The following is a 9,875-nucleotide window of genomic DNA, read 5'->3' as shown; positions in this document are numbered from 1 at the left end:
GTCTGAAGCGTCTGTCATAGCAAATCAACACATGCTGTTGTGAATAATTAAGCGAAGCGTCTTCTCATTGGATAAGAACACGCAGTCTCATGAATAATTTAATAGACACCGAAGCGTCAACGATGTACTATTGTCCTTTGCCACGTCACAAATTGTGACGTCAACACGATGTAGATTTTAAACCCAGAAGATGAAAATAGTGCAAAAAAGCTTAAAATTGACCAGTTTTCTCCAACAGTTACAATTATCGGACGCTAACATTGTCTTCTATGATGTGCAACACAAACACCTCTGCTAAAATCTCAGAAAAAGTAGTCTGGGGTTTCATGACCCTTTAAGTTGTTTTTGAAAGAAGCCTTCTAAGCTCACCAAGGCTGTAATTATTGGATTAAAATACAGCTTAAAACAGAAATTCTGTGAAATATTATTGCAAGTAAAATACCTATTTTCTATCTTAATATAATTGAAAATGTAATTTACTCCTGTGATGGTTCCTGTGTCACATGATCATTCTAAGACGCTTATTAGGTGCTCAAGAAACATCTATGATTATTAACAACATTGTAAACCTTCCTTGCAAAATAAAGGCATTCTATTTTTTTTTTAAAGAAAACACTTCTGAACATTAGTTTATGCGTCTTGTATGCTCTGTGTTTGTGTTTATAGGATGGCTCCAGAGGTGGCGGCAGTGGAGAAGAATGGAGGTTATAATCATCTGTGTGATATCTGGGCTGTTGGAATCACATCCATAGAACTGGCAGAACTACAGCCTCCCATGTTTGACCTCCATCCCATGAGGTATAAACACACACACTTCTTGCCAATGAGCAGACATGTTTTTAACCAAGGCATTTGCTCTGGGCCCAGAGTTATAGTGAATCTTAATAACTTAATTATGTGCAAAAATCCTCTTTGTTTGGAGCCAAGATAATTAACCATTAGACTACCACCAAATTCTCATATAATTGCTCAGAGATTTGTATCTTTCTGTGATCTCCTTCTTTCTTCCTTTTTGCGTGTATGTCCAGGGCTTTATTTCTGATGTCTAAAAGCAACTTCCAGCCACCCAAGCTAAAGGACAAGACCAAATGGTGAGTCTCTCTGACCTGTTTGTATGTGTATGTTTGCATATTTGAGTTATAGAGAAATATAGAGTGTGTTCTGAATGAGTGTTTTACAAATAAAATCACCAGTCCCTGTTTCTTTCCCTTTCTGTCTTAACTGTCTTGCTTTTCCGCAGGTCTACAGCCTTCCATAATTTTATAAAAATTTCCCTCACAAAAAACCCAAAGAAGAGGCCAACAGCTGAGAAGCTGCTCTCGGTAAAAATGTCCTCTCTTTGTCTATTTTATCTGTTTATGATTTCACACAGTGCAGCTCTTTAAGCTGCTCTCAGTAAAAATGTCCTCTCTACATCTCCATTTTATCTGTTAATGATTCCTCACAGTACAGCTCTTTAACTCATTCAGTAGAAGTTTATGTGCACATGCAATGAAATATAAACTCATGTAACAGAGAATTGTGCACTTGAACTCAATACCGTATCTTGAAAGAAGTATCTTATGCTTACCAAAGCTGCACTTATTTGATTAAAAATTAAGTAAAATCGGTAATGTTTTGAATAATTACAATTTGAAATAACTTTTTCAATTTGAAAACAATTTGAAATCGCAGTATGCTGCTGTAAGAGTATCACAATCGAAAATATGCATAGATGTGTAATATTAAAAATGTGTTCAACCCACACCTGTGTCCATTCCGTCAATATTAATTATTTTCTTGATGACATTCCTCTATTCTGTTATTTTTGTCTGAATGTTACATAGGCTACATCACAAGCAGCCATTTACACTACATTGTCTCTGTGTTTGCATGCAGCACTTATTTGTGGCTCAGACAGGTTTGACTCGACGGTTAGCTTTAGAGCTACTTGATAAGATGAACAACCCAGATAATCATCAATCTCACTTCAGCCAGGGAGATGAAGATGACTTGGAGGTAACTCATGTGACTTTTGTGTTTGTGTGATGTGCATGTATGAAAGAGATGGCAAGTTAGTATGTAAATGTACTCTGTGTTAGTGTGTGAGAGTTTCAGTGTATGAGTGTGAGTGCGCATGACTAAATGGTAAATGTGTGCAAACGATTGTCTGTGGTGGTATACATAGTTTTACTATGATTCTTTCTCTGGTCCGCAGCCGCTTTCAGAGCGCCACACCATCCGCTCGTCCCACAGCAGGAACTCTCGTGCTGAAAAGACCCAGTCTCAGATCAACTGTACGTCAATCACAGGCGTGATTATGAGTGTCTCCCTGTCTTGCCTATCCCCAATGAACCCCAAAACTGTTCCACTAGCTGACAGAATGTATTTTGTGTGCTCCATTTACTGCCTAGCTAGAAAGCTTACATTTCATTATATAATACTGGTCATCTTAACCATCAAAGTAAAGTAATAGCTTTACTAAAAGTTACTCATTGGGATCCAAACAGAGTAAGGCTGTGACACATGGCATAAAATAAGGAGCCTGGTGCCTCTGGTTAAAGATTTGTGTAACTGATCTGTTGTATTTGTCAGATGAGAATTTGTGATGGTTAAAGATTTAAAATGGCATACATACGTTGCTACTCTATAATTTGTATAGTTTGTATAGAAAATTTATCTAAACGTGAGTTTAATATGAAACAGTCTCCCATTGGGGACATTCAAGGATGTCCTCATTTGGAAAAATGTTTTTGTTTTGTTTTGTTTTTTATTCTAACAATGCAAAGTTTTCGTTTATGGTTAGGATGTGGGTTATGCTTGTAGAAGTCTATCATATGTCCTTGTTTAGATAGCTAATTCAACATGTGTTTGACCTTTACTCATGAACATGATGTACCACCACACACTCCAGACCACATTCATGATAAGTGACATCTCTTGGTCTTACTCTGCTCTTGAAGAGTTTTAGCTCGTATTTTTAGTTCAGATATAAATGCATAGTCTTGAGCCCCCCTGTGGTGGAGATGTGGTACTACAAGTTTAGACTTCAGCTTGAACTTTGTCACAATTTTTGTACAAAGCAACCCAGTAGTGTTGAACAGAATGTTAAAAATATTGCAGAGTGCAATGTCTATGGCATGCTAGGTTAAGAAGTGCAGTAATACGTTTTCTCTCGTCTCTGTATTTCAGTTAATAGGCTTCAGTTTGAGCCCCCCATGAGGAAGGAGACTGAAGCAAGTGCTGAGATGGTGAGAGAAGCATTGGATAGTCCAGATTGTCAATACATCACTAATATTAATCAAACAGACACAAACACACACACTACAGAATAAACCTGCAGTTCAATAAGATTATTAGTGTCATTGTTTGATAAGCTTAAAACCAAACATTTTCCATGCAAATATCTACATGAGTAAATGGACTGTTTGCCCAGAACAGGTATGCAATGAAACCTGACTTGCATGTTTTTAAAAGGGAGTGTGTATGTATGGTTCTTTCTTTGCAGGATGTAACTAAGGACAATGATTTCTCCTCCCCCTGGAGCCCATTCACAGAGGGTCCCATCGCCTCCAGGTAACCATTAAAAGTTTTCTTTGTGACTTTATGAACGATTTGATTCCTGCTACTGCCGCCCGCATGAAAACGCCACAAGCAGTCATTTCCCTGTTCTGTCTGCATCGTTTCTCTGACGTCCCCACAAGTCTACGCACTTCCTTCTTTCTGCAGAATCTCGCATGAGCTCTGCTTGCATTCCCTCTACTTTGACTGTTCTGTTGTGTTCTTTCTTTTCCCCGTTTTCCTTTACTTTTCCCTTTTGTGCACTCCTCCACTGAAGGAGTCTTCTGAAGAGCGTTGAAGAGGAGTTGTTTATACGGTAAAGAATTGGTTTGTGTAGCTGTTATTTAACAGAACCAAGGAAACTTCCATGCAGGGTTTAAAATTAACTCTCGCCAAGAGCCCAAATAAAAGTAAAAACTGGCTTTTAGTGTTAAAGGAAATTAGTAAAAATTAATGTATGTTGTAAATCATTGCAATATAAATGGTAAAATGCAAAATATGGTATCACATTTGGTAAAAAATGTGATATATGTTGAACAAATTTTGTTCCATTATTCAGTTTCTAAGTAACTAATTAGCTCATTAATATTGTCTCTTTCTGTCCATTTCTCTCTCTGTCTGTCTCTGAAGAGGGCACTTGGCGCCATTAGAAGATGCTTTTGAAGATGTTGATCTGTAAGTGTGGCTACTCTTAAACTTTAAACATTATCTTAAAGACTTTATATTCTTCTGGGGCTTGCTTGTAAGGTATCATATTCTGTAAAATCAGCATGGAAAAAATATGTGCTGTGAAAATTGCAAAATTAATCACAAGCAAAAACCAATTAAGTCATTCTAGTCTTTTTCACTCCGTTTCATCTCCCCCCTCTCAGTTCAACTCTTAAACAGGGAGTGCCACCACCGCTTCCTCCTAAGGTAACTGTTAGTGTGTGTACAAATGTCTATATTACATTTTTTTATTGGTGTGTTTTTTAAATTCTTATTCTTATCAGCCCTCTCAGGCTCGGTCGAGCAGTGTGTCCGATGAGTTTGGTTTGAGCGACGGGGCTCAGACGGTGCGGAGGTTCACGGGCTCTGATAACGGGCCTGTACCAGTGTCTCGCAGACAGAGCACACCTGAGAGAGGAAGTAACACAGAGCACATCCACTCAGACTACATGTCTGTGAGCGTCAGCAGCCCAGAGCTGCTCTCACACACCGCCGACCACGGTAAGACACACGCTTATTCTCCAAATCATGTTTATACACAGATACTGTTCATGTACCACTCTCATATAGAAGTCTATAATGCTCACCAACTGGTGAAATTGGTGTATATTGCTGATTTGGTGAAATATACAAAAATATTTGACCACTGAAGTTGACTAATCAGAATGACATATTTTACAAAATCATAATAAATTACTGAATATTTCAAATTTCTCTCTTTTACTTTCTATAGAGGAAGACTCAGACGAAAGTGTAAATGGAGATGTTTCAAAATCACCTCCCGGCCGTCCCCAGAGGAAAGAGAGAAAAGATTTTCCTGTAAGTGTGTGTGTGGGTATGTGTCCTGCCGAGACGTGTGTGACGCATGAAAAGAATGTTGCGCTCTACTCATTTTTCTGTTCTCTTTTTATAGAAACCTGCTATTAACGGCCTGCCGCCCACTCCCAAAGTCCTGGTGAGTGCCATCATCACACATCACTTACACTGTGCTAAATGCTAATATCTTCCAATCTCACTATTCAACAGCTATTTTCTCAGTCCTTTATTTTAATTCTGTATTTTCTAACTGTCATAAGCTTACATATTACCTCTCTACGTGTCTGCAGATGGGAGCTTGTTTCTCAAAGGTTTTTGATGGTTGTCCTCTTAAAATTAACTGTGCCACTTCATGGATTCACCCAGATACAAAAGGTAAAGTGCCGATAACCGATGGATGTCTGTCTGATATTAAATTTGATACTATTTTGTATAAGTAAATAAAAAGTCTGGGGTCAGTTTTTAATGGGTAAGATTTTTGTAGTGTTTTTAGTGTCTTCTTTATGTATAGTGTAAGTCTCTAATCCTCACCAATGCTGCATTTATTTTGATCAAAAATACAGTAAAGCAGTAATATTTTAAAATATTGCTCAAATTTAAAAAGAACTTTTTAGTGTTTTAATGTATTTTTATAATGTAATTTCTTGTTGTGATGGCAAAGCTGAATTTTCAGCGTCATTACTCCAGTCTTCAGAGTCACATGATCCTTCAGAAATCATTCTGATATGCTGATTCTTAATATGATCGGTGTTGAAAGTAGGAATGTTCATTTCGGTTATTTCTCCTAACCGACAACTGATGCTCGTTAACTGATTATTAACCGTTAACCGACAAGATTATTTTAAATTAGAATTGAATTAAATTAGAAAGGATAAGTGTCTGTGACCCGTTAAAAATACTAACATTTGTTTTTCGGGGATTAATTTTACATACGCAAAAAGTAGCAAACAACAAAACATGAGGATTCACATGGTCATCATATCACATCACGCACCTGCAGCGCTTCTGCGATCGGAGAAAAACATAATAAAGCTAGGTTATATATATATATATATGTAACAAATAAATAGGCCTATACGAGAAATATATTTTTACTTAAATAATAGATTAAGAAAACGAAAGAAAAACTGTGCAACAAGTAGCCTAGTATGCAGAGTTTCGGTTCATTTTTGTGCTGTGCGAAAGGAAACCAAGACGGCAGAAAGCGGCATCCTGTTTTTATTGTGAATGTACACAAATAAAAGCAAACCTTTTACAATTCCGATTATCTTAGTTGCACTGCTCAGTTTAAATATGTAGTAAAATCTGTGCCGTTAAGCGTTATCACCGTACCGCCGTGATGTTATGCAAACATTTTGTTTTACGTGGATATTGGAACGCGAGTGAAGTACATAATAAATAATATTTTGGCATTCAAATACATCGTGAATACGGAAACATTTGATTTTGTGTCGAATGAGAGACCCAACGTTTGTTTCAGCCTAAATGAATTTGTTTTGGCTTGTCGCTTATATCTATAGCTTTTTATATTTTTAATTCTTGTTCTTTTATAAATACTGTTAAATTGAAAGGATTTGTTGTGGAGTGAGGGGAACTAACGTAGCCTAGCTATGTTTACAGTGTTTATTATAATGTTTGTAAACATTTCGCTTTTTTTATTTTGTATTTTTTTATACGCATAGCGTATTTTAACCATGCAGCAAACCTTTTAAAATATTTTGAAAAATTGCTGAAAAAAATAAATAAATAAATGACTTTTTAAACCATTTAATTGATTGTATTAATCAGTCAAAATTCTTACGGTCGGTTAACGGTTAACAGGTTAAAATGAGCATCCCTATTTGAAAGCAGTTGTCCTGCTTAGTATTTTTTATTTTTTATTTTTTGTGGAAACTCTGGATTCTTTAATATCAGCCTGTAAACACTACTACTTTTGGTTGTTGTTTGTTTTAGACCAGTATCTGATATTTGGCACTGAAGACGGAATCTACACTCTGAACCTAAATGAGCTGCATGAAGCCACCATGGAGCAGGTACAGCCTAAACTCTGACTTTCAACTTTACCCTTGACCTTGAATAGACAACAGGTCCATGAACTCATCACCTGCTGTTTTGATGTGTTTCAGTTGTTTCCACGGCGATGCACGTGGCTGTACATAATCAATAATAATCTGATGTCATTATCAGGTGAGTGAGAGTGATGTGGGAGCGGCTCTTCTGTCTTTCTGTTACTGAGATTCTCTGCAGTACCTACATGATCCCTGTCTGTCTGACTGTCTGTTTCTCTCTGTTCACGGCTGATTTCACTGCTTGCTGGCTCTTCTAATGCCTAAATCACCATAATCAGAAGGTAAAATGTCAATCCTCTGTCCTCTAGGCCCACACGCACACAGCTAATATCACATCATCTTTCTGGCCTCATTCTTAATCTGATTTTGATTCAACTTGCATAACTACACAGCTCAGCTTTTCTTTGTGCTGGGAGTAATGACTATTCATTTCTGCGGAGCATCATTTTCCATTCTCATCAGCACAAACGATATGAATTGTGTCATACGTTGGATATCCTGTATGTAGTCATACACTGTGTATGGTATGCATGTGATGTGTGTTATCTCTCGTTTAAAGGGAAGACGTTTCAGTTGTATTCCCATAATCTGATTGGGCTGTTTGAACAGCTCAGGAAACCTGGACTGGCCACTCAGTTCCACACCCACAGATTCCCTGACAGGATACTGCCCAGGTACACAGACACACACAGTTTTTGCACATTTCACAGTATATTTGCCATGGTTTTATTAACAACATAAAATTAAGAAACACTGTGAATATTGTTGTTAGCCATTCCTAAAGCAAGTGTCATTACACTTAGAGCAATTCTTTTAATAGTATAATAGTTTGGTTATAATAAATTTAAACTAGCAAAAATAGATTTTTTATGTATTAATGTATTTAGGTTTTTTGTATTAAAATAAATGTCAGAAACATGTCTTAAAGACACAAGATGTAGTGACATTAAAAATCTAATAAAAAATCAAGGCACATTTTTAATTATATATATATAATATATATTTAATAATAAGATTTATTAATTATTTATATGTTATATATATACACACACACGTGTGTGTGTATAATGTATATTTAATTTTAAGATTTAATTTTTAATTTAATATTTTTTATTGAAAAAATATTTTATTTTATAAGATTTTATTTAAAAATAATATTTTATCCTTTATACATTTTATACATTATTTTATATAAATCTATTATATACAATTTATGTTTAATATTGTTTTATTATACAGTGGATTATTTATTTATACAAAAATATATTTTTAAAGCTATTAGTTATATCACTGACCTGTGATATATGACCTTTTAGTATTATCTATTAGGGCTATGACGATATTATCATATATCGACGAAGTCTCGTAAGTATCGCAATGTCGATGTCAACAGTTAGGTAACAGACGATTATCGACATTATCGGGAAATATACACACACACATGTGTGTGTGTATAATGTATATTTAATTTTAAGATTTAATTTTTAATTTAATATTTTTTATTGAAAAAATATTTTATTTTATAAGATTTTATTTAAAAATAATATTTTATCCTTTATACATTTTATACATTATTTTATATAAATCTATTATATACAATTTATGTTTAATATTGTTTTATTATACAGTGGATTATTTATTTATACAAAAATATATTTTTAAAGCTATTAGTTATATCACTGACCTGTGATATATGACCTTTTAGTATTATCTATTAGGGCTATGACGATATTATCATATATCGACGAAGTCTCGTAAGTATCGCAATGTCGATGTCAACAGTTAGGTAACAGACGATTATCGACATTATCGGGAAAAAATTACAAATGATAAACCTAGTAAGTTGCAAAAAATATTTTACATAGCCCCATAGTCACCATACAGGTTTTTTTGCATGCAAGAATTAAATAATTTAGTAGGAGGGTTGGGAATCGAAAAGCTATTCCAATTTTGGAAATCGGATCAGATGCTTAAGGTCAGGAATCAAATTACTTGTTATAAAATTAGATTTTGATTCTGCTTCTTGATTCCTGTATGCGCATTTATTGTGATTTCAAAAGATTCAACTGCAAGAAGACGAAATAGAACTCACTTCTGCACTCGTGCACTGTTTTCCGCGCTGCGCAGTGCGCACTCACACACACACAAAGCGCACGCACAAAAGCCGCCTCTTACGTGAACACTGGACTGAGCTCTCTTTCTCGCATTCTTACACATTCGAATGGACAAATACACACAGAATTATATCAAAATATCCCATAAATACAATCGGTTATTTCTTAAGTAAACGTAAGGGTTGAGAAAGAAAACAAGGGTGTATTAGATCCGTGCATTGACAGCAGCCGCTGCCGCCAGTCATTAATGTTAATCAAAGAACAAAAGAAAAAAAATCCCTCACTGATCTTGACTGAATCACTTTTGTAACCTCAGTTTATATTTGATTTGCCTGCATGTTGTTCGGCACTACTGTAATGGCAACGTGCATCTGTGTATGCGATTATTTTGGAGATGCGTTCCAATATAATTTATCCTTATTTAGGGTATAGGCCTATTCTATTTTGAGCTGCAGTTTAATAAAAGTTAAACAGAAAACATACAAAAAGTAGCACTGCATGTGTTTCTGAATATTTATTTAAACGGACTGTTTAATGATGAAAAACCACAAACGTGACAGTTATAATTAAAATACGCAAATTCCTTCAGCGCACATTTCAGTGCAATATTTTTACAGATTTTGTAAAC

General features: G+C 35.4%; 1 protein-coding gene across 6 annotated transcripts in view; it reads left to right on the top strand.

Moving 5' to 3' along the window:
• The window catches only part of LOC107705444 (mitogen-activated protein kinase kinase kinase kinase 5-like), a 50,187-nt gene that overhangs the window by 29,243 nt on the left and 11,069 nt on the right, over positions 1 to 9,875 (top strand). Inside the window, exons 10-26 of one of the 6 annotated variants that reach the window (XM_016508745.1) lie at positions 667 to 798; positions 1,029 to 1,091; positions 1,241 to 1,322; positions 1,879 to 1,998; positions 2,198 to 2,276; positions 3,172 to 3,230; positions 3,488 to 3,555; positions 3,818 to 3,856; positions 4,171 to 4,215; positions 4,413 to 4,455; positions 4,533 to 4,749; positions 4,994 to 5,067; positions 5,162 to 5,203; positions 5,355 to 5,439; positions 7,018 to 7,097; positions 7,191 to 7,251; positions 7,690 to 7,807. In XM_016508745.1, the coding sequence (XP_016364231.1) occupies positions 667 to 798; positions 1,029 to 1,091; positions 1,241 to 1,322; positions 1,879 to 1,998; positions 2,198 to 2,276; positions 3,172 to 3,230; positions 3,488 to 3,555; positions 3,818 to 3,856; positions 4,171 to 4,215; positions 4,413 to 4,455; positions 4,533 to 4,749; positions 4,994 to 5,067; positions 5,162 to 5,203; positions 5,355 to 5,439; positions 7,018 to 7,097; positions 7,191 to 7,251; positions 7,690 to 7,807 (1,407 nt within the window). Of the gene's footprint in view, positions 1 to 666; positions 799 to 1,028; positions 1,092 to 1,240; positions 1,323 to 1,878; positions 1,999 to 2,197; positions 2,277 to 3,171; positions 3,231 to 3,487; positions 3,556 to 3,817; positions 3,857 to 4,170; positions 4,216 to 4,412; positions 4,456 to 4,532; positions 4,750 to 4,981; positions 5,068 to 5,161; positions 5,204 to 5,354; positions 5,440 to 7,017; positions 7,098 to 7,190; positions 7,252 to 7,689; positions 7,808 to 9,875 lie in introns of all 6 variants that reach the window. The other 5 variants (XM_016508744.1, XM_016508743.1, XM_016508747.1 and 2 more) reach the window with 5 other exon arrangements.

This window comes from Sinocyclocheilus rhinocerous, unplaced genomic scaffold, assembly GCF_001515625.1.
Source record: "Sinocyclocheilus rhinocerous isolate Xijiao unplaced genomic scaffold, SAMN03320098_v1.1 scaffold564, whole genome shotgun sequence".
NCBI lineage: Eukaryota > Metazoa > Chordata > Actinopteri > Cypriniformes > Cyprinidae > Sinocyclocheilus > Sinocyclocheilus rhinocerous.
This window is presented reverse-complemented; position numbering and strand designations above follow the sequence as displayed.